Genomic DNA, 24735 nt, shown 5'->3' with positions numbered 1-24735 from the left:
CGTGAGCTTCCAACTATGATTTGTGGACTTTACTGTGACTCAGGTACAGCGACTTCCCTACTGACTCACCTGAGTCAGAGGTGACTGTGTGTAAACAGGTGCATCTAACGAGAGTTTTGTTTCCGATGGCAAAAATTCATAATTTCTTAAAGTAAAATAAGTGACAGGAAGGTGATGTGTTGATCCACAGAGGGTTCGTCTGCTTGTCTGACCTTTGCACTGACCTTTGTCTGATGTGAAGCTCAGACCAAAGGTCAGCTTTGAGCTTATAATAAAGAGGTCAAGAAAACATGAAAAAGTCTTAACTTGACATAATTTGACTGAACGTCTGAATGAGCTCAAAGTTTGGAAATCAGGTTTGAACAGAGCTCCTTCTGTTCCACTGAAACCGGGCTGTGGCCTACTTTCACGGCGCGCAGGCAGAGTGCCAGCTCCAGGTTTATGACTGAGCCGCCTCACACTGCGGTTAATGCATCTCTTCTCTCCAGGCTAACCTGTCTGCCCAGTTTGGCTCTTTCCTCCACCTGTCTCATGACTTGGACAGGCTGCATGCAAATCAGCGAGCGTTAGTCTGTACAAAGCAGCAGCGTATTTACTTATTCAAATGCTGCAGAGAGATGATGTCAAACAGAACCTCGGGCCTCACGCTCATGTTTGGTTTGAGTATCTTCGCCTCCTAGTTGGGCAAACATGAAGTCACGGGGTCCTTCCTCACGGATGTTTACGTCCAATCGCGGATACAGACCGAGTCGTTTGTGCGGATGGTTGTAAAAGCGTTCTTTCTTCTCTGTGATAACGAAACGTGAGCGCACAGCGACTGTTTGACCCCATTATGGCAGAAAAATACGCTTTTATTAAACCTGATCCATTCATCAGTTCATGTCCCGTTGCCCAGGGGAGCAGAGCCACAGGTGAGCCCTCATTGTGCTCCGACGTCCTGACAGGAACTCGCTTCATTTCAGAAATCACCTGATGAATTTTCTAAAGAGAAACACGATATGCAAACACTGCTGCTCACTTCTCTGGAAATACGTAAAGTTATAATGAAACTAAAGTTATTGTTATCAGCTTTCAGTTTCCTCTGTCACGTCTCTCAATCCTTCCTCACACAGGTATTTTTTATTTTTAGAACACCCTCAAAACAAAGGATAAAATGATGAAACGAGTCATTAAAATGAGATCAAATTTACTCCACAATGTTCAATAAAAGTATAAAAATCGTGCAAAACTCTGTTAAATGACATAAAGCAACAATACAGAGATGGAATTAACTACAAAGAGTCTCAGAACAACAAAGTAGAAGATGCAGATCACATCACAGAGAAGCAGAGCATCAAACATCCAGACACAAATTTTCATGAAACAACAAAAAAACAACACAAAGATCAAACGTTTAGAAAAACACAGAAACGCTCATAATGAAAACTGTAAAAGATAAACAACAAAGTAACAAAAATGAGCAAAATTACACAAAAAACTACCAACAAAATCACAGAATCAGATTTGAAATGACAAAAAAGATAAATGATGTAGACCAGCAGCGTTAAAGTGAAGCGTTCGCATGTAAGAGCTCGAGTTTATCGTCCATGTTTGATTCCTCCTCTGCTGTTTTCAGTGAAATCATGAAAAATCACATCAGATAACATATAGATGCCATCTTCACATGTTCAAACATGATTGTGCCTTTATAAGGGATGTGAGGACGAGGTTACCTGGGTACCAGGTGTGTTTATAATCACAAACTGTAGTCAAAAGATGGATGTAGCCTGTCAGAATGAATAAAATGACGTCTCCTTTCCTGCCTCCTTTCCTGCCTCCTTTCCTGCAGGTAATTCGCTTTAATTTCTGATGAATCTTTCAAAAGTAACACGATACCCAAAGACTGCCGCTCAGTTCTCTGGAAGGACCGTGAGCTTCTAGAGAAATCGTTTCCTTGTTCTCAACCTTTTGTTTCTTTTGTTACATCTGTCAATCTTTCGCCACACGACACATTTTCTATTTGTTTTTAACAACTTAAAAATGTTTGTAATGTGAAATGAAACCACAGGAATGATTGTGCTTAAAAACCAAAATGATTTCAAAGGGTTAAATAAAATCTTAAAACTTTATAACCAAATCACAGGGAAAAGAAGAGTCATTTAAAATAATGATTAGTTCCTTGTAACACCCACAGAAACAGAACAGCTGCACAATTAATAACAAAATCGCCACAAAATTACAGAAATGTCCTCAAAATTTTTTTGTTATGACTGAAATAAAATAGAAAGAGGCTTCGAAATAACTGCTTCTAAAAGGACAAACACAGGTGGGGTTCAGGGACTCCAGTTAGCTGAAACCACGCTAGCACGCAGCTAGCAGCTAAGGCCACCTGTCAGTTAAAGAGGCCACGCCCCTTTATAACACTTAAAAACTGTTGTTTTGAAGGGGGGCGTTATCTGCAGAGCCCAAACTGTTTGTGCATCTGGCTGTAAACATGTTTATTTCTGCTGTAAATGTTTAACATGGGGACTGACTCACTGCTGGAGCCTCTGCTGGACGTCAGAGGAACTGCAGCTTTGGGTACTTGAGGCTTTCAGCCTATCAGTTTGTGCTACATCGTGCTGTAAAGCAGCGGTGCCCAACCCCCGGGCCTCGGACCAGTACCGGTCCGTGAGTCGTTTGGTACCGGTTGAGGCTCAGGTGTGAAATGTATAGTTTTTAGGGTTTTTATCGGTTTTCAGCGTTATTTTGTTATCGTTTTTAGCGTTTACTCGGTTTTCCTGGGTCTTTTCACGTGTGTTATGAATAAATCTTCTTTTTTTCAGTACCGGTACTAGTTTTATTTTGTTGTATTTATCCGCGACACCTTAAAGGCCGGTCTGTGAAAATATTGTCGGGCACAAACCGGTCCGTGGCGCAAAAAAGGTTGGAGACCGCTGCTGTAAAGTGCACATAATCAGACCGATGCCCTCCCGTAAATCATCACATGTGATGTTTATTGTGCACTCTGCAGAAGGTAAAAGTCTGCAGGGACCTGTGTGAGCTTTCAGGTGAATTGGAGTTTCAGCTTTCATGCAGCAGCTACCTGGGCTGGAGTCTCAGGGGAGCGTTTTCCATTTCACACATCAGTTGACTTGAGAGACTGAGAGAAAACAATATTTCCTCTCAGAGGTGTGCACTTCCCACAGCAGAGGATGAAGCTTTCCACTGTGAAGGAAATCAACTGGCTGCTGGGAAACTTTATTTAAACTCCTGCTAACAAAAAGAAGCTAAAGCCACATCACAGGGACAAAATTAGCGCGGTTATCAGAGAGATATGAGGGAAATGTCCCCTTCAAAATAAAAGCACAGAAACGCAATATATGAGCGTTCAAATGAATTCAATGTGGATTGAAACTGAGATCCAACCATCCAAGCATTAATCCAACTGTTTAAATATGTGTTTCAACTTTTATAACAAATAGCATCTCACTTTTTATATGACTTTTAGCTTTATTTCAGAAGATTTATGTCCACTGTAAGACTGATATATCACTATTTTAATGTTACCTTTATCCATAAATTTTAGCTCATGTGAATCTTTTTAGACTTTTTTCCTAATTTATCTTTTATATCGATCACTTTTGGGTTTTCTATCATTTATTGTGGTTATCTGTTATAACAGATTTTTCCCATATACATCATATATGTAGCTCTGTACCATTATATTCATACATTTATGATGATATCAATGAGAAAAAGTTTTTTTCATTGTTGCTTTGGTCTGTATGTCAATTTAAATCACATCTTTTTATTTTAACATTTATTTTCAAATGTTTGTTGCAGCTGTGTTTCAGTGTAATCCCTTTCACATATATTACTGTTTTGTTAATTTACTACTAAACTACTTATTTGCAGTTCTCTCTCTCTCCCGCTTTCTCTTGGAGCTTTATTTTGAAAGTCCTCTCAAAGGGGTGGGTTACCTATTGTGAGTCGGTTGGCTTGACAACGGGAATAATGGGAGGTGCTTGTCCACGTCCGAGATCTGGGACGGGACAGGTAGAGCCAGGTGAACAGAAGCTGCACACCTGACACTGACACACACACACTTTGTCTCTCTCACACACACGGACACACACGGGCTGAGGGAGAGGAGGCGGCCGTTGCGCTGAAGAGGCTCTTGGGACTTCACATCCTGCTCAGCGCACCGGGAACCAGAGAAGTGGGGACCATTAGGAGCGTCAGGGCGCAGCAGACACAGCAGCTGCTGCGGGCTCGGACTGTTCGCAGAAGGACTGAACTGCGCCTTTAACTCCCGGGACTCTGAGTGATTAAGCGCAGGGCTGCAGCCTCCTGCCGGGGCGGATTACTGCCCGCTGTGGTCTCACATAATCCGCACTTTGGGATTTTCTTCGATGTTCCCGGAGCAGAGCAGCAGGTAGTTCCTGCCCCGACCTCCCCGCGCACCTTATTTCTCTATTCAAACCCCGGGGGAGGGGAGGGGGGGTCAGAGACCCGGTGTACCCGCTTAATCCCGCACCTGCTGACCGCAGCAGCACCATGATCAGCTCCGAGGGCCTGAGGCCGGCCTCTAACGGCAGGAAGCCGCTGGGCAAGCTCGCCACCCGCCTGGAGGAGGTGAAGAACCCGTGGCGGCAGGGCTCCACGCTGGAGCTGAGCCACAACGAGGCGGCCCGGCTGGCCACGGACGCACTGCTGGAGCACGGGGAGAAGGAGTACCGCAAGGTGCTGACCGAGGAGCGGGAGGTGAACTTCCTCTCCCCGCTGGAGATCCACTACATCACGCAGCACGCGGCCAGCAAGACGTGCGGCGGCTCCGACAGCAACGGCGTAGGGCCCGGGGACCGGGACTTCGGGGACGGGGACGCCGTGTCCGAGCTAACTTCTGGAACTTACTTCCCCATGATGTCCGACGAGGAGCCGCCGATGCTGGAGCTCGGCTGGCCGGACACACCGACGAGATACGGACCGTCGGAGACTCAGATCTTCTTCCAGAGAGACAAAAGCCACAACATCAAAGACCTCATCAGGTCCCTGATCAACAAGGCCAAGAAGGTAAGAGGGCTCCGAGGGGACCGGAAACTGCGATCTTTTATTAAACAGCCTGAAACAGGAGGCCGCTTCTCATCGATTAGTCGATTATTCCTGACAGCAGCTGATCGGTCAGTCACGGCAGAGCAGAGGTCAAAGCTCCGACTGTATTATTGATGAGTGTGTGCTTTGTTCTCACAGCGGTCTGAATATTTATAGTCTCCACAGTCCAGCTCGAGCTCTCCTCAGTCACACATCTGTAAACTCGGATTATTTATTCTTTAGAGAAAAGCTGGAAATGATTTAGTCTCAAATCTGCATTTTACAGACTGAAAGCTGCACCAGGAGAGTTCATCCTGGTGACCTTTGACATAAGTCACAGAAACAAAGCAGCAGCTTTCTCATTGGGGTTCATAACACACTGTGAAAAAGCTTCTTATCAATAAAGTTCTCAGCAGTCACCTCAAACCTGTGAAAACATTTTGTTATCAGACAGGACAAAATAAAAGCTTCAGATGTGGAGAGTTGGAAACATTCAAGTGTAAACGGTGTGCAAAATGATTTTATACAGCTGAATATTTAGTGTGATCCAAAGCACGTCGCTCTCTGCGTGTTAGAGCAGTTTGCGCTGTGTAAACACAGTCGTCTGTCAGCAGCTGGGATCAGTGACCTCACTCTGTGTGCAGCAGCTCTGCGCTCAAAGACAGATTCTGCCCATTATTACTCCCAGTGTAGCGCTGCCTGTAAGCCCGAGCTGTGCTGCACGTTTCAGGCTTTAAGAGCAGCTTTAAGTGCTGCTACGTGCCAATAATGCGCCCAGTGAAACGGCTTTAAAGAGGTGATAACAAAGAAGGAAATGAAGCCTGAATACAGTCAGATGAACAAAGGGAAATGATCATAACTGACTACAGTCAGGCTGGAGTTCCTCTTGAAGCTGAGATTAGATCAAACGTTACAGTCGCTGCTCAACACTGAGGCTGAAACGCTGCTGACACGTCGTTTGGCAGCTGAAGTCGAGAAATAGAAAAAAATCTTTGCACTTTTGTCCATTTTTGTCCTTTTAATGATGACGCACGAGTGTGGAGGCTCGAGACCAGGACAAAGTCTTCATTTGGAGGAACAGAGGTGCAGCTCGCTGGAGCGTTTTCCACCCGGCTTGCTTACAAACAGCGTGAGCAGGCCGGGGCCCGCCCGCCACCTCCTGCCACCGCCCGCCATCTTTGATCTCTTCTTATCAGCTTGTGAGCTCGAGGCCGGCTGCTCGAGGTCCAGGGAGCAGAGGGCTGGCTGTCACACTGCCCGAGCTCACACACACAGTTTCCATCTTTTGTGTCTGTTCAACATTTGCATCATTTTTTTTCGTCCTCGCTGACTTTGAGTCTCTTTTAAAGTCGCCTTTTGTGTTTGAGGCATGTGCGACAGGTTTGTGTTACTCCTGAACCTTTGTGTGCGTCTGCAGCACTTTTCCTTGTCGAGTAGCTGTTTGTTATTCATTATGTAGCTTTTATAATCTTGCATTGACGCTGCAGCCTTTTTCTCCTCATTTGTTTCTCTTGTCTCTTTGCAGATGGTGTGTGTGTGTGTGTGTGTGTGTGTGTGTGTGTGTTGGTATTTTTTTGTCTATGTCAGATTTAGTGTAAAGCTTCTTTTTAAACAGAGACTCTGACCCCCCCGGCGCCCCCGACCTCTTTGCTGTATTCGTGACCTCCACGAGGCGGCAGATGAAAGACCCTTAACCCAAACTTTTCGCCGCTTCTCTGACTTTCTGTAACGTTCAGAGCGTTTCGCACGTCGTCTCCCGATCAGCGATCACGTAACAGTCAAATGAGAAGCTCCGTAGGTTTGTTGGCAGACAGTCGGGCACGCGCTGCGTGTGAGTCACTTCCTCCTCCTGCGCGTATAAATAGACGTGTTTAATGTGAGGCGGTTTTTTACATGAACCTGACCAGTCTGCGCGTTCGTGCAGGAGAAGCTGTTTCCTCTCAGACGCAGACGCCGACCTCTTTCCCACACGTCTGTGCCGACTCAGCAGGTTTCGGATCAAATGACACTCTGGATGCATTTCGTCAGTTGGTTGATGCAGCGGGCAAACAGCTGCTCTCAGAGCTGCACGTTTGTTCCTCCAACGGCTCTTTTCGCTTCATTTCAGCATATTAGGACAGTAACTGAACTTTGACCTCCTTAATTTAGTGACAGATAAACCTAAATGCAAATGAAGTGAATCAGGACGCAGGCCTGGCTCAGAGTAAAACCCTCCTGCAGCATCCGGCCTGCAGGTGAGCAGCGCAGCAGTCTTCATTATTAATTTAAGTTAAAGCAGAGTGTGCAGCGGCCCCGGGGCCCGGACCCCCGGAGTCCCTCTGCTTCAATGACAGCAGCTCATTAAAGGCAGATGCATGTGTTCAGCTGGGTCAGTTTTACTAACGATTTACTACCAGTCACACATTGTAATCTCATTACATCACCTTACAAACAAAATATCATAATATTGCAAAACTTAAGGTATGATAATACTATTACATAAGCTTACTGTGAATTCTTCAGATACAATCTAACTCAAACTGGGAGTTAAATGAATTATTGATTAGTTGATCAGCTGATACAAATATTATTATCGGCAGGTTTTTGAGATTATTGCACCTTCTGACAAGATCTGGAGCTTTTCTTTGTCCCACATAAAGTAAAATAAATCAAATGTCTTGGATTTTAAAGATATCTGAAGATGTGAGAGATTATTTTTATTCATTTACTTTAAAGGATTCATTAATTTTTTAAACATTTTTTTTAAAATAGCTAAAAAATGAAAATGTCACGGCTAGGGCTGCCACGATTAGTCGACTAGTCACGATTAGTCGACTATCAAAATCATCGACGACTGATTTAATAGTCGACGCGTCGTTTGAAGCTTTGTAAGATCACAAAAGACGCAGGAATAAGTAGTAGGATTTAAGAGTGTAATAACGGACTGAAACAGAAGATGGCAGCACTGCATGTACAAGGATGCCAGCTGCCGTTAAACCCCGAAGAAGAAGAAGCTGTGTCCCAGAATTCATAGCGCAGCCCAGCTCAGTTTCCAACAATGGCGGCAGCTAGTTAGTTTTAATATTACTCTTATTATTCTTTCTGGGTCACAAAATAAACGTTTAACATATTTTCAGGCGAGAATGTAGCTGTGTAAACCTCAAATATCTGCTCAGTTTATCAAGACACCACATATTTTCAAAAGCGCTCCGACGTTTTCGGAGACGTCTGTTACCCACTAGCTCGATAGCTAGCCGGGGGCTAGGCTAACTAGAGCCGTGAGAACACCGGACTCCCGGCAAATCGTTTTCAAACCCACCGCTGTCTTTCGCTACTCAGGTTAAACATGATATATAAGTCACTTAGATAACTTATAAATGTTATTGTTTGGCTTTTTTAGTATTTTATTTGTTCCTGAGTAAATCGGTTTGGCTGAGATTAAAGTTTTAGTTTTTACACAGCTGAATAAACGTCAAGCAGACAGCTGATTATCAGAAGTGTGAGATGCTCGAGAATTTACTCCGGTGTCCTGTTATATTTTAGATAGCAAGGAGTTTATTAAACTTCACCGAAACAATCTGCAAATTTCATTAAAATTTAATAAACGATCATCTTGTCTTTATTTTTAGTTAGCACATACCTTAAACACTTAAAGCTGTAAGCTAATGATAGTTATATAAGAGCAGATGCTGCTGGTGCAATAAGCTGTACGTTTTACGTCCAATGGATGATGATCTGATTAGTCGACTAATCGCAAAAATAATCGGTGACTAGTCGACTATCAAAATAATCGTTTGTGGCAGCCCTAGTCACGGCGCAGCCTTAATGCAAACCCATCCTGCTGCAGATTTTCATCCTTGGGCTCTGTTACAGCAGCTTTGCATGATTCTCAGTATGAAATAAGCCTCGTGTATCTTAGTCTGGGCCTTTGTGCAGCCTGAAACAAGCTGTTTTAGCTCCTCCCACTTTAACACCATCAGCGGGCCTCTGCAGCACGGCTTTACCCCGGGGACACAGAACAGGTTAATCCAGCTGTGGAGACTCTGTGAAGCTGCAATTATCTTTTCATAGGTCATAAATCTGTGAGCTCTACTCAAATCTGCACGTTGTTTTAATAAAAGTGCTCTTCTGAGAAATTCAGTTTTTCCAAGAACGCTTTTTACTTCCTGCATTTAAATTGAATTTTTTTTTATTGTTTAGATCAAAAAATGTCAGAAAATTATGAAAATGTGCATCAGATACCCAGAGCCCCCCGACAGTGTTTGGTTTTGCTCAAACAGCAGTCAACGAAACACCTCCAGTGAGCTCAAAGCAGTAACACAAACAGTAGTTTGTCCCTGTTGACTTCAGAGCGACTTGGCCTGCATAAAGAAATAATTCTAACGTCAGTAATCAGTGGAGAAATTTCATGATGATGGCCCACGAGGGAAAATGTTAACCCTGCTCACCTTTAGCGTCTCTCACAGGTCACTGACTCAGCTGACCTGATTTCTTTAGATATAGCATTGAGGGTTGTGACTGTGAATGACCTTTGACCTCCAGTTTTAGCCTGAGGAACAGATTAAAACCTGCGCCTGAGGATCTCGGGCTAAACCTACAAACTAAGGTCAGGTGTAGCTTTGCATGACCCGACCTGAAACGAGCTGTTTCAGTCAACTTCAGTCTGATTGGCTGCCCCTCGAAGATCTGAACAGCAGGAGGGCGGGGTTTCGGTACCTGAGATGACCATATTAGGGATATCCCCTCCCAGAGTGTGTGCAGAGTGCAGGCTTGTATCACATGGATAACTTGAACATATTCTGACCTCTGACCTCTTAGAAACTTTTAGGAGATAGATGACATGAAAACAGCATGAGGCAGTTAAATTACAGGTCATGGAGCGTAACTGAGTTAAAAACTTAACCAAATGACCTCAAATCTGCTCAGAAACAATAAAAAAATCAGTCATCATGTTTTCTTTAAGACCCCAGTACACATCACAAACAGACGCTGACCTTTAAACAGATCTACACTCTTGCGTTTCAGTCGGGTTTATCTCGGGTTTCATCCACAAGCTGAATTTCAGAATTTTAAGCTGATAAATACATGACAGGAAAGATCTGGATCCAGGATTTTACTCAGAGGAGAAGCACCGAAAACGAAGGTCATTGCAGTCTGTGACCGGAGCAGGGACGTCCCCGAGAGAGAATTCAGGCTTTATTTCAAGTTTAACTCGACCGATGAAGCTGCAGCGCGTCAGTTAATTGTTTTCTGATAATTTCTTCACTTCGCTCCAGTTTCTAACCTATTAAACCCTCACAGTTTGGCCTATATCCTGGAGTTTCTAACTTATACAACATCCAGAGTCAGTAAAGACAGAGAGGCCGAGCTGAACAAAGGTCGGCTTTATGGATCAGAGACGGCCGGAGAGTTTTCATAAATCAAACGTGTCTGTTTGGCCAGGAAAGAAGAGACAGTGAAATCTTAAACCTGAGAGAAAAGAGTAAACCTGCTCTGTGCGTGGAAACTCAGATCACAGGAACAAGAACAAAGTTCAGTCAGCAGCTTCTGAAACGCCTTTGGTCCTGAGCGGTGAGCGTCAGAGAGAGCTGAAATTCTGGCTGTTGATCCTCGCAGATCTCATGAAATGTCCACTAAACACTTTGTGCTAACGTCTGGCTTTCCTGCAGGTGATCGCCGTGGTGATGGACGTGTTCACGGACGTGGACCTGCTCTGCGACCTCATGGAGGCGTCCAACAAGCGCAGAGTCCCCGTCTACATCCTGCTGGACGAGAAGAACCTCGGACACTTCACAGACATGTGCTCCGCGCTGGATATTCAGAACACTCACCGCAGCGTAAGTACAGCACACGGCAGCACCGCAGGGCCGCGAGGGGCAAACACGAGCGGCGCCCTCAGACGCTCATATTAAACACAAGAACGTGAACTCGCTGCACGTAATCCCCAGAGCTCGGGCCTCGCAGTTTTTTCCATTCCTGACTCTGCAGGATGTCATAGAAAGAAGACATCCCAAATATGGTCATTTCAGGCACAGCTGAGAAGCCCCGCCCACCTACTGTAGAAACCTTCCATTTATTTGTAGCAACCAGTTAGAATAAAGCTGTTTTAAAGGAGGCGGAGCCAGAACAGCTTATTTCAAAGATGGGGCACACCAAAGGCCGACGTTAGAGAATAACAATGAGACTGGAACCTGTAAGAAGTCCCATTTAAAGCTGGAGTTATTCATCCACTTTTTGCCAGTTAATGTATTTATCATTGAAAGTGAATAGTGAAAAAAAGATGGAAAATTTCCTACATCTCAGAGTGACGACTCTGTCGGTCAGATGTGATGGAAGTTCGTGCTCGTTCTGCTGGTTCGTCTGTAAAGAGTCAAAACGTTTTCCATGTTTGAGAAACGAGATTTCAGGTCAAATTAAAAGTTTTATGGTCTTTACAGGAACAACAGCTGTGCTTATTGTTTCTGTGTGCGTGTGTGTGTGTGTGTGTGTGTGTGTGCAGAACATGCGTGTTCGCAGCGTTTGTGGCGACACGTACTGCACCAAGAGCGGCAAAAAGTTCACCGGACAAGTCCTGGAGAAGTTCATGATCATCGACTGTGAAGAGGTCATCGCCGGATCCTACAGGTGAGGAACATGCACACACACACACACACACACACACACACACACACACACACACACACACACACACACACATGCACACACACACAGTCTTTAAAAGATGAACCAAATACAAATCTTGCTCTTCGAATGAAGATGGTCTTCCTCCTGCAGTTGACATGTTTCCTGTTCCTCAGTCTTTCTTTGAGCGTACACATCAGTGCATCAAGCTGCTTTAAGGATATTCTCTGTAACATGTGGGACTGCAGCCCTTTCCTTAGAAGAAGTGAAGTTAAAGCTGAAACGCTCTGCTCGGTGTGTGATGTCACTGTAGCCGCGTCCATCTTTTATCTTCACTGTATGCGACTGAGGGATAAAACGGTCGGTCATTCTTAGGCTCAGAGAGAAGCAGAAGTTTGGATGTCTTACTGAACTAAATAAAGGCAAACGGCGGCACCGCGGCAGCTGCGATGGTCTTATACCCGTCTGATGTCGCTTTGCTTTTACTTGGCTGTAGTAAAAAGGTCAAAACTGCAGCAGGAATAAAATGCAAACATAAAAACGTGTCTAACGTCAGCTGAGCCGAGCGGGCCGTTCTCCTTTTAGCAGCCTCACACCGACTTTGCATCCAGCAGCAGATTACAGCAGGAAGCTGGCGCAGCTCGGCGTGATGGGTTTGTCTGATCGGATAAGCAGCGTGACAAAGCTCGCGTTGTGCAGCTGAGCAACTGTAGGCCACGAGCTGCTGTGGGAATACCTGAGTAATACCTGTAATTACATCTACACACTCAGCAGGTGGGTAAGGATGAGAGCTGCAGGCACCAGCAGAGACCTCATTGATGCTTCTTTTTTAAACTGCTGAAAAAGATTATTATTTACTCGATTGTGATGCTTTTCACCGTCCAGAGGAGCAGAGCCACGGGGCGGCCACGCCCAGCCCTATAACCACTCGCAAAGAGACAGGACCATTTAGGAGATGCAAATGTTTGATGAGCGCGTCGTCTCTCCACGCACGCTCACAAACGGCCGTGCGCTCATCAGCCTTGATAGCAACAACCTGGAGTGCTAGAATAAAACTGCAGCCCTGCAGATGAACCTGATATAAGCTGCTTATTTCATTTACCTGTCAGTTATAATTACTCGCAGGGCTTTATTTGGGATTTTTATTTGGACTTATATTTATATTAGGGGTGCAACGATACTCGTATCGATATTGAACCGTTCGATACAGTACTTTAGGTTTGGTACGCATATGTATGAACAATACAAAATGTTTAATTTATTTTATCAACTTTCCTTCTGATGATGCTGTCTGTGTTGAGCGCTCAGTGGATCTGCGCTCGACAGTGCAGCCTAGGCAGAGTAGTCGAACGCAGATTCACTGAGGCAGTGCAAGCTAGCAGACAGAAGCTAAGCTCGTTGCAACATGGCAAATTGAACCTCCCCCACCCTCATGAAGGTAAGCGCGTCATGGACTAAAGTAAAACAGTATGTCGGATGTGCAGTGTTGGGAAGGTTACTTTTAAAATGTATTCCATTACAGATTACAGATTACATGCCCCAAAATGTATTCTGTAACGTATTCTGTTACATTACTCAATGAGAGTAACATATTCTGAATACTTTGGATTACTTAATATATTATCATGCTGTTTACAACTACATGAATGTACTATTGCTGTGATTTATTACTGTTACTGAAGGTCCGCGGCTCCGAACCGTAGTAAAGGGACCTCTGGCTAATACGGTGGGTTCTGTGTCGGGCTCGTAGCTGAAAACTAGCTTTACTTTGTTGTCTGGGTCAACTTTGCTAGCAGAGACAGAGAGAGGCGTTGAAAGGCTGCTCCAACAGAACTTATTGTTTTTGGAGGAAAACACGAACACGGTGTACAGTCGAGTCTTAATAGCTTACTTACAGCTGGGCTCGTCAGGCTCTCTTCTTGGCTGCAGTGGTTATTATTATATTTACATGCTTCCAGCTCCCGTTTCTGCTCGATGACAGCTCGTACTTTTCCTTTTTCTCCCTCCCTCGCTCACAGACACATAACGGGTATGGCAGTCCATTCTCCCTGCAGCACGGACTACACTGCCCATGATGCTACATTCTTTAGAGCTATACCTGTAGCATTCTGCCTGTTAGCTTAGCACAACAACAACAACAGGCGCTCTCTCACCCAGGAAACACGCAGAGAGAGAGCGTCACCCTGTAACCATGGCAACCGTAACGCTGCCACCTGGAACAACAGAACGTAGCTGTCAAACAAAACCCAAACAGTCCTGACCCGCCACAACATGAAACAGGGAAGTACCGCCGTGTAATCCATTTATTTCAACAAAGTAACTGTATTCTAAATACCACCTTTTTAAACGGTAACTGTAACGGAATACAGTTACTCATATTTTGTATTTTAAATACGTAACGGCGGTACATGTATTCCGTTACTCCCCAACACTGCGGATGTGCCACGCAATGCTCAATTACATTGGTGGGAACTAGTGCGTTAGCGCAGTTAGCTCGTTAACTTGTTGGCCGTCCAGCCCCACGCACGGGTCGATCCGCGGTAGCTCGTTAACGGAGATTTGCCGTGTTGTGGCGTTAACGTCATTTCAGATTAACGCTGACAGCACTAGTGGGAACACAACGAATATGACTGCACATTTACTCCGACATCATCCTAGTGCAAAGACAAGTGGAAGCAGACAAAAACAACAAGCACGCACGCTACAAACTTTACCCGAGTCATTTAGACAGCCGTTAGCACATGATTCTCCTTATGGGGACCTGATATGTTTAATATGCTGCTGAGAATATAGCCCAGAAGAAGCGTATAGTAGAGCTTTTATTTTGGAAAGAGACATTTCTCTGTAATAAACTCTCTTTTCCAAAGACGAGTGATTTCTCCATCAGATAGATTTATTTTTTTATTACTTTGTTGTTTCAGCAACATTAAATTTAAAAACTGTACTTTTGAGTTAAAATATATATTTATAATTTTAATAAATGACAAATTAAAAAGGCATGAACATTTTTTTTGTATTGAAAAAATATCGAACCGTGACACCAAAGTATCGAACCGAACCGTGAATTTTTTGTATCGTTGCACCCCTAATATATATATATATATATATATATATATATATATATATATATATATATATATATAATTAAGGACCTGACTCTGAGTGGGGTTTGAAACATAGATGACTACAGCAGCACTGAGGCGTGAGCAGCTCTAGCAGCAGAATTTAGTATTTCATCTTGAAAAAGGGCTTAAAATGTGTTTGGAAAGTTTCAAAGCAGAAATTTAGTGTGAATTCTGCTGTCGCTTACTCATCCACAGCTCAGACGGAGCACCGTGGGGTTTTTAGCTGTTTTTGTTTTATTCATGTTGCACTGAGTCTGTAAATCTCAGGACTCGTCTTCCTTAAAGGGATTAAACCACAAAATTTAAATGGTTAAATTCTGTTAGACGACTCGGACTGTTTAAGTCTCAAGGAAAAGACTACAAGTCCCTGTAATGTGCTTCAAAGTGTGGCGTTGCTGTAATATAGCCGTGAAGCTGGTGGACAGTTTGTGCTGTAAAATTCTGGTGATTTTAACGACTTTGTGTAACGCAGCTGCACGGTGCTCGTAAAACTCGGTCATAAGGCTCGCCGTGTGTCTCTCGGTCAACTGGGACAAATTTATATTGAGTTAACTTTGCAGGCAGCTGCTGATTGTACGAAGCTAGTTATGGCTTTTTTTGGACTCGTTGTTTAGGTCATAGTGCCTGTACACAGGTATGTGTACGTCATGGCACACTGCAGTCACCTTAAAGCCTCTCTCATTATCTGTGCTGAGCTTTAAGGTCTTTGTTCCCTGCATTTACTCTTAAAGGCAGCGGTGATGTGTGGGGAAACACGCTGTCTACAGGACGAAGTCTGTACTCCATTTTCCTGTAGATTTCTACGCAGTCAGCTCAACATTCATAGTTTGCAAAACATACTTGAGCGGAAATATTTTCATACTCGTTCTTTAACCTTAGTCACCTGTTTCAGGTGTGTCGCCTTCATTCATTCACTCGCACACTCGTCTCCTTCTCTCTGTTTTCACCTCTGCCCTGCTCTGCTTCTTGTTTCGTTAAATTGATTCTGTTTTGTCTTTTACATACAAAGTAACTCTAATTTTGCAACAGTGTTGTTTTGGGAGGATTAAGTGTTGCTTCAGGTATGTGGCAGGTAAGAGGGCGGAGCCCCGCAGGCTGACAGGCTTCTAATTCCATTGCTGATTGTGGAATAAAGGGTGGGGTCAGACGCAGTATCAAACAGCACAAACAAACACCTACTACAAACTTTATCACTTCAATATTGAATCAAATAAAAGTAACTTGATTCCTGGGAAGCGCCGAGCCCGTAGCTGTAAAACTGATTAGTTTGTTTGAGAACCAAATATCAACACAGATTACTGGATATTATGCAGATAATATCTGAATCTGCTAATCTCAAAGAATATATAACATTTGCCGTAAATAGTTTAAAGCTAAAACGAGAATCAGAAAGGGTTTTATTGCTAAATGTTGAGCAGGTTTACAACATTAGGAAATTGCTGCGGTACTTAGTGCAAACATACTGTCATATAACGCTTAAATAGACATGAAAATAAAAATAAGAATAAGAATTAAAAGTGCTAAGTAGATAGATATATACATATATAGTAGAGGTGGGAATCACCATACATCCCACGATACGATATTATTGCAATTTTTAAAAATATTTTGCGATATTCAGATTCTGTACATAAAGGTAAACTTTATCAATATTCATTTTCTCTAATATCAAAGTCTCACACTCAGTCTTTCTCTCATTTCAGTTTGATTGTTGACAAACTGAACGGTTTGTATTACAGTCTAGTCCAACTTAACTGAATCAACCATCTGGTACAATTATAGCTATTCTGAACTATGCAGTTTATGAAAACTATGCAGCCCCTTCAGCAACTGAAGAATTTGAAAGTAAATTAAAACAAAATATAATTTTACATTAAATCAAAAAGTTTTAAACTTAATTAAAATAAAACATGTCTTAAATTAAAATAAGTAAACTGTCATGTTTATTGCTGCCAAAAACAAGTTAAACACATTTGGACAGTGAAGGAATGTCAGGATTCTTGCTCAGAAAAAGGATCAACATGCTCTGAAGTCAGAGCACAAAAACCTTTTTGTAACAAAATATCGATTTCTGCTGTCCCTGTATCCATACATTATTAGCAAACAAAATATCACCATGCTACACAGTATCCATTTTTTTCCCCCACCCCTAGTATATAGATATATATAGAATGTGATGTCTTAAGCATCAACAGAAACCAGTATATTTCAAAGGGCAAGTAAGGCAACCAGTAAAGAGCAAGACAATAGAGATCCACAGCAACCAGCAAAGAAACTATGCAAATATTACCAAAAAGACCCCAAAACACAGCAATCTCAGAGGCAACCAACCAACAACGGCCAATCAACCAATCACCAAAGAGACACCAGCTTCCCATAATCATGCCCCAACGACTCATTAAACACTGTTATAAACTCAAATAATATTTATAAATGTCTTATAGAGAGAAGACGTTGATATTTGTTTGATCTCACTGCAGAAGTTATAGTACACCAACCAACAACATCCAATCAGACAACAGAAACACGCTAGCTCCAGTCTACTTTATAGTATTTGTTTATGAAGCTATAAATGGGGGTAAAGTGCTGTGAAGCACGTTCAGGCTGAATGCTTTCAGTTATAGACATTTATCACCTGAACAGCGAAAAGGTGCGCTGTCACGAAGGCTGTAAGTGCTCCAGGAAGCAGCAGGTAACTGGAAACAGTTTATCTTAAACGGCTGAGCATCCTAACGCGATAAACCACAACTTTATGATCTGAACTGGAAGTCATTGAAAATGACCATTTATGTGTATCGGGTGTTTAGATAATGAAGGTGTGCTCTGAGCTGTTCTTCTTCAGAACTAATCAGGAATTCAGATGAATCATATCAAACATAGCTGAGCACTGAGTGGTTTAGTGCTGAGGAACGCCGTCCTGCAGGTTCCTCTGAGGTTGTCTTGCTTTGTTCTCACACAGTCAAGTCTGTAATGACTTGATTACAATAAGAAAAGAATCAGTTTTGGTAAATCTGTAAATTTCATTTTAAGTTTCCATGAGTATTAAGTAGGGGTGGGGGAAAAAATGGATACTGTGTAGCATGGTGATATTTTGTTTGCTAATAATGTATCGATACAGGGACAGCAGAAATCGATATTTTGTTACAAAAAGGTTTTTGTGCTCTGACTTCAGAGCATGTTGATCCTTTTTCTGAGCAAGAATCCTGACATTCCTTCACTGTCCAAATGTGTTTAACCTTTTTATGGCAGCAATAAACATGACAGTTTACTTATTTTAATTTAAGACATGTTTTATTTTAATTAAGTTTAAAACTTTTTGATTTAATGTAAAATTATATTTTGTTTTAATTTACTTTCAAATTCTTCAGTTGCTGAAGGGGCTGCATAGTTTTCATAAACTGCATAGTTCAGAATAGCTATAATTGTACCAGATGGTTGATTCAGTTAAGTTGGACTAGACTGTAATACAAACCGTTCAGTTTGTCAACAATCAAACTGAAATGAGAGAAAGACTGAGTGTGAGACTTTGATATTAGAGAAAATGAATATTGATAAAGTTTACCTTTATGTACAGAATCTGAATATCGCAAAATATTTTTAAAAAATTGCAATAATATCGTATCGTGCGTTAAGTATTGTGATAATATCGTATCGTGGGATGTATGGTGATTCCCACCTCTAGTATTAAAGTTCTTTGTGTTGCTTTGAAGATGCCAGTGAATCAGTTAAACTATGAATTACATCTGCTCTGATATCATTGAGATGCTGTCTGGTTCACATTTGTGCAAATCAGAATCAAATTTGCCAACTGGCCTGAGATCAGATATTATAGGGACAAAATTAGCTAGCACTCAAACACTCTGCTGTCATTTAAATACACAATAAAACGTCTAGTAATGTATTACAGGTTCTGTTTATGGAGATGAAACAGATGCAGACTCTGTGTCATTAACTTGTATCTGTAGAAGTACGAGGTGTCCTAGAAAACGAGTCTTTCTGCAGGGTTTAAATGTGCACGAATGCTAGTTTGGCTAAAGTAGCAAATATGCGATTAGCTAAACGGCTAACATGATGCAACAACAAAACAAAGGCCCCTGCTGTTAGCAGCTCAGACAGGTCAGAGTGTATGTTAGTAACGCTGACTCTAACATGAGTATTACTGTTAAACAATATGGTGTTTAAAGCCTGTTTTAACAAACATGTATCATGATGGTTGGTGTTGATGAGGGTGCGCTGGTGCTCGGCTAACGCACCATCCACCCACTCACCCTGCTTTGTGTATCTGTAAACAGCTGGTACATTTTGTGACTTGTTAATGAAAAGGTGTAGAACATCTTCATCTTTTACTTGTAGAAACGTTGTAATGTGGCTAAAACTCAGACGTCTGTGTGGTCGTCTAACCCTGAACCTTTGTCTCGCCGGCACATAAAAGCAGTAAAGTGTCTGCGCTGCTCAGTTAGACGCCTTCGGTGTTTGCGCACCTCGCGTCCACCTCTCGCTGGCTGATAAACTGATGAGTCATCGCACTGACTCATCATCGTCCAGGAAGTAGTTAACACTCACTGCAGGGCTGTTTATCAGCTGGAGGTGGAGGGAGATAATTTACACAGACACAGCTGAGAGGTACCGAGTCTCAGCCTCAGTTTGTGTTTCATAATTTTGAGATTTCATGCACATGATGGCAGAAAAACCTGCCGCGCGTGACAAACATCAAGCCTCGTCCCTGGATCTATTCAGGCTCTTATCCAGAACTGCTTTCACTTTCTGATTTTTATCTGCGTGAACTCATTGTACTTGAAATGCCACCTGGTAATCAGCAGCTGCACAGAGTGTGATCTGATCTTTTGCATAACTGATGCATCAAATACTGCTAAATACTGCCGTCCGCTGCTGAGCGAGGTTCAAATCAGAACTTTGACAAATCCTCTGCAGAGAGGCGACTGCACCTAAAATTCACTCTGGCCTTTCTGTCTTTAAACACATATAGTTGAATAATTATTGTTATATACTTAATACAATACAATACAACTTTATTTGTATAGCACATTTAAAAGACCAGCGGTACACCAAAGTGCTTTACAATAAAAACAGGAAAATTAAGACAATAAATAAAAGACTATTAACAAAGTACCACATACGTCATCAGGTTAAGGGAACTAATTATACAGCACAAAGTTACTAAGAACAGATATAGCTAAAAGATAAAGTACATAAATAAGAAATTGAACCAAATATAAAACAGGGACGCTAACTAGATGGAAAAGCTATGTTGAATAAATGAGTTTTTAAACGGGATTTAAAAGATAAAACGGAGTCTGACGCATGGATAGCGATAGGAATCCACAGATTCGGTGCAACCAGGGCAAAAGCACGGTCACCCCTAGATTTAAGTCTAGATCCAGGCTGAGCCAGGAGTAATTGGGCTGAAGACCTGAGGGCTCGCCCAGGGACATATAGACTAAGAAGATCGACAAGATAACGAGGGGCTAAATAAGTCTGTGAAGGAGAGCGGAGTGAAGACCAAAGTAGAGGGAGTTGCAGTAATCCAATCTAGAAGTCACAAAAGCATGAATGAGCTTTTCAAGATCTTTGTGAGGGACATAGTGCTTAGCCTTAGCAATAAGGCGCAGCTTAAACACACATTAATGCATTTATAGTAAGTTCCCTTTGAGTACCAGTCAGTGCCTCTGTCAGTGCGATTGCCATCACCAGTGTGTGAATGTGTGGATGACTGAATGCAGTGTAAAGCAGTTTGGGGTCCATAGGGACCGAGTAAAGCGCTATACAAATACAGGCCATTCACCAGATCAGCAGTAAAATAGTTCAAGTCCAAGAGTTCATAAAGGTCTCAGGAAAAAAATCCAAAACTTGAGTTAAGTTGCATTTGGCAGATCTTCCATTCAGGGTCATCTTCTCAGGCACATCTGGATTTTTCAGCTTGGTTGCTATTTTTCGATCCCTGAGAAGAAGACAGGTTATGTCCCTTTGTTCTCGTGCTTCTGCGATGGCTGCCGGTCAAAATGCCGATCACTCGACCTGATTTTCATTCATCGGCTGTGAAGGAAGTTTATGGGGAAGACTGTGTCACCAGAAAATGTTATGCTGTCCCTCAGAGGCTCTGGTTCTGTTTCAAAAGCTCATCCATCTCACACCTTGTACTCTGTTATGCATGCTTAAATCCAAAAAACAGAGGCAGATCTCTGACTCTAACCTTTGACCTCTTCTCTCCAGTTTCACCTGGTTGTCGGCTCAGGTGCACAGCAACATGGTGATGCATTTCTCGGGGCGCATCGCCGACAGCTTTGACCGAGAGTTTCGCTGTTTGTACGCCGACTCTCAGATCATCGACTGTTTTTACAACCCGGAGGAGGACGGGATGCCGTACTACCCACCGTACCCTCCCATGATTGCCCCCGGCCTGGCTCTGGGGCTCAGCCCAGGCCACGGGCTGGATCTACTGTCTGAAAGGTAAGAAGGTATTCGCTGTAAGGATAGACGCTTTCAAGGTTTTCGTTTTTTCCAAGTTTCATCACCAAGAGAAGTTTTTTTCCTGAGTTAATTATGTGAATGACAGCTGCAGCAGAAACTCTTTGAAAGCTTGATTTAGGTGACATCATGATGGTAATATAATTAACTTTTCTTCTTCCACAGGCAGCGGGACAGGGTGTGCTCCGAGAACTCTAGCAGCCAATCGAGTAACAGCATCTCCAGTGTGAAGGCTGCACCTGGAATGTCCTCAAACACCGTCTACAAGGTCACGCAAAGTCATGATAAGGAGGCTGCAGCTGGCTCCCACCTGAGTCCTGAAAGAAGAGGACTGAGCGACCGATCGGGAGGACAGACCCCTACACCAGGAGGGCGGAGCTCTGCTAACGGGGGAATCAATTTCGCCCCAATTCCCGATCGCCCGCCACCGGCCTACGGTCAAGCGATGGGTATTGAGTGGAACAAACCCAACGCAGCAGATGTCTTACGGGCAAATATCGGTGGAACCTCTACCAAGTTTCAGGGTTTGGGGCTGTACGATCACAAACCAGATCTCTTCCCCTCCTCGATACCCTCCCCAGTCAATGACACCAAACCGCCGCCTAAGCAAAGGCTCCCCAGCGGGATGTTCACCAAACTTTCAGATTACCTCCTGTCATCCAACTCTAAAGACAGGGACGCCTACAACTTCCGGAGGACTCCGTCTCCTCACGGCTCACCCTGGGGAGGACCGGACCTTTCTCCAACTGAGCCGGAGAGTCAGCAGAGTCCACCGCCGCCGCTGTCTCCGGTCGGTATAATAAGCCGGAAGGACCAGAAACGAATGACGCTGGGCCACAGCAAGCTGGACCTGGTGAACCAATACAACAAGATGAAGCCCAAGCAAGTGTACAGCCGCTTTGAGCTCAAGGGCACGAATTAGACTGGAAGGCCAACCATCAGAGAGGTTGTGACTCCGGAACATTCCTCTGGTATCTTATATTATAAAGAAAAGACTCTGAGATCTTGGAAATTGCTCAAGTTTGGTCTTCAGACTTCAGCCCTACAGGAAACTAAGACTGTTGAGGAGCCATTTTGGCTCCGCGTGGTTTCCCGTTTATCAAACGAGAGGTTTTTGGCTTTTTTTGAGGTCATAGTTTACCAAACAAATCACACTTTTACTAAATCTGCACATCATGATTCAACTACAGTCACTACCTGAGTAAATATGATCTCATAGGTGAAATAAGTTTCAAAGATAAGCCACTGATTGTTTGCTGACACGTGAAAACCATCGAAATGTGAATTTTTCAGCACTCCAGAGGCTTTCATGTGGGCATTTCTTTACATTTTTATACTCTGCGACATTCCTGAGCAACAGTTTGAATTTTTCCTTTGGGTAAACGTAGGATTCTGCAGTTATTGTGCTTTTTTTAAAGAATATAATAATATTTGTAATAACAGGGCTGGAGAATTGTTTCCTCCACAGAGATTTTTCTCGCATTTAGTGAACGTTTATGCTACATTCAGATGGAAACTAACGTTTTTCTGACTGGATCCCAGCCTGGGGTCCAGTAGTAGCTCTCAATATGGTGACGGTTTAAAAAAAGATCACTGCTGAAATTCTGCAGATTAATACGATCACGTTGTTGGGGTTCACGTTGTGAACTTCCACAGTTCTTATTGGAGAAGTTTGAATCTGAGGTTATTTTTTGTTTCTGTAAACGAGTCATGCCATATACTACCACGAAGTAAAAAAATATTAAATTAGATAGAACATAAGATTTTTTATTATGGGAAAAAGTTAAGATGTAAAAATTAAAATCTCTCAAATATTCGGTTTGCACTGTTAAAGCGATGACAATGAGAATCTTTAAGAAGATTAAAGATAACATATCATTAGGGATGCAACGATACTAATTTTTTCAAACCGATACGATACCGATACTTGGATCTGAGTACTTGCCGATACAGAGTAGAAAAAACGATACTTCTACCACACGCACACACACACACAAATACAATTAATTGGAAGACAGGTTTTATTATATTCCCTGCCGATAAAAAATAAAATCTTAATAAAAATAACCACAAAAAAATTTCAAGTGAAAAATAAGCACTTCTGTTAAATTATTGCAGAGTCTCCGCATTGTAATTTAACAAAATATCACTGAACTATTGGCACTGTCTCGAGCTTTCAGAATAATAAATAAACACTTCTGTTTGGAATAAAATAAATACAAATTAGGTTTGAGAATAAAATAAACTTTTAAATTATTGCAGAGTGTCCATATTGTAAACAAACAAACAAAATAATTATTATTAAATAAATAATAAAATATAAAAACTTATAAAATAAATAATAAATAAAATAATAATTGGCCCCCTAGTGGCCAATCTAAAAAACAGAAATGACAAGCCACCCTCTGATTAATGAAATAAGTTGGTATCGGTTCATGGTATCGGTTAACTTTTACGAGTATGAGTACACACACATTTTACAGTATCGGCCCAGATACCGATACCAGTATCAGTATCGGTACCGATACCGATACTGGTATCGGTACCGATACTGGTATCGGTATCGGGTGCATCCCTACATATCATTATTGTTTAATCGTGACTATACGTGAAACAATCATTCAATCAAAATAATGATGATTAATCAATTTGAACTCTACAGTTTATTCCAACAAGCCAAACCTGGAAATACGCAGCCTGACAGAAATCTTACATCCAGTCACAAACAGTGAAGTTTAGTAACCTTTGCTCCTGGGAGTACGACAACACGTGCCTTGATCATCCTGCCTTAAGGTTTGCAGTCACATTTGCGACAGCCTGTCTCCAGCAGCCTCGGTTAGTCTCGGTCACAGTTTTACTTTCGTTGTTCGGCACAGGGAGCAATCTGTGCTGTGAATAGTAGAAGCAACGCCAGGATGTTTCGTGGTGCTCGTCATGTTCTGGGAAAGTGGGGAGAAACTAAACTGCAGGGTCGTAGGGTCGTAGGGCATTTTGTTTACGTCGGATGAGACGATCTGTGTCGAGAATCTACATTTACGTTCCTCAGCTTTCCTCGTAACGGAGGCTCGTTCCTCCCGCTGCACAGTTTTACAGCAAGCTTGTAGATTTGTATATAAATGATTAATTATTATGCTCTTCATCACTCTGCACCGCAGGGATTCCTCCTCAGTGGAGCAGCAGATGAGGACGTAAAATCACTCTAAGCAATAAGCTGATCAATAGTTCTGATGTGTGTCTTTTGTTTACTGCTCATTCAGTGGGCGCCTTCTGTTTTTATTTGCCCCCAAATCAGCTGGACATTTGATTTATTTGTATATGTTTTCCCATGTAATGTACATTATACTGTATATACATGAAGTTGGGTCACTGTTAAGAAAAACACTCTTCGACTTTATTTTTACAGTTTATTTACTGGAGAATGTGAACTTGAAGTTAATTTTGTGTGTTTAAGTTGTTTTTAATTTGTAAGATG

At 42.6% G+C, this 24735-nt stretch overlaps 1 protein-coding gene across 1 annotated transcript; it reads left to right on the top strand.

Moving 5' to 3' along the window:
- Positions 1-3966: 3966 nt before the first annotated feature.
- sack1c (scaffolding CK1 anchoring protein C) lies at positions 3967-23789 on the top strand. The gene is made up of 5 exons (XM_087841133.1): positions 3967-5034; positions 10701-10868; positions 11531-11655; positions 21009-21245; positions 21429-23789. The coding sequence occupies exons 1-5, from the start codon at positions 4519-4521 to the stop codon at positions 22183-22185; spliced, it is 1803 nt and encodes a 600-aa protein (XP_087697259.1). The 5' UTR covers positions 3967-4518; the 3' UTR covers positions 22186-23789.
- Positions 23790-24735: the final 946 nt, after the last annotated feature.

The sequence above is a fragment of the Neolamprologus brichardi genome, chromosome 5 (genome assembly GCF_056152115.1).
Source record: "Neolamprologus brichardi isolate AB-2024 chromosome 5, ASM5615211v1, whole genome shotgun sequence".
Lineage (NCBI taxonomy): Eukaryota > Metazoa > Chordata > Actinopteri > Cichliformes > Cichlidae > Neolamprologus > Neolamprologus brichardi.
The sequence above is the reverse complement of the archived record's forward strand: the minus strand, read 5'-3'. Positions and strand labels throughout refer to the sequence as shown.

Bases quoted from the DNA above. Each gene is read 5' to 3' on its own strand.
- sack1c (XM_087841133.1), top strand. From the start codon at position 4,519: ATGATCAGCTCCGAGGGCCTGAGGCCGGCCTCTAACGGCAGGAAGCCG. The intron at 11,656-21,008 runs GTGAGGAACATG...TCTTCTCTCCAG, and splicing joins GTCATCGCCGGATCCTACAG to TTTCACCTGGTTGTCGGCTC. The intron at 21,246-21,428 runs GTAAGAAGGTAT...CTTCTTCCACAG, and splicing joins CTGGATCTACTGTCTGAAAG to GCAGCGGGACAGGGTGTGCT.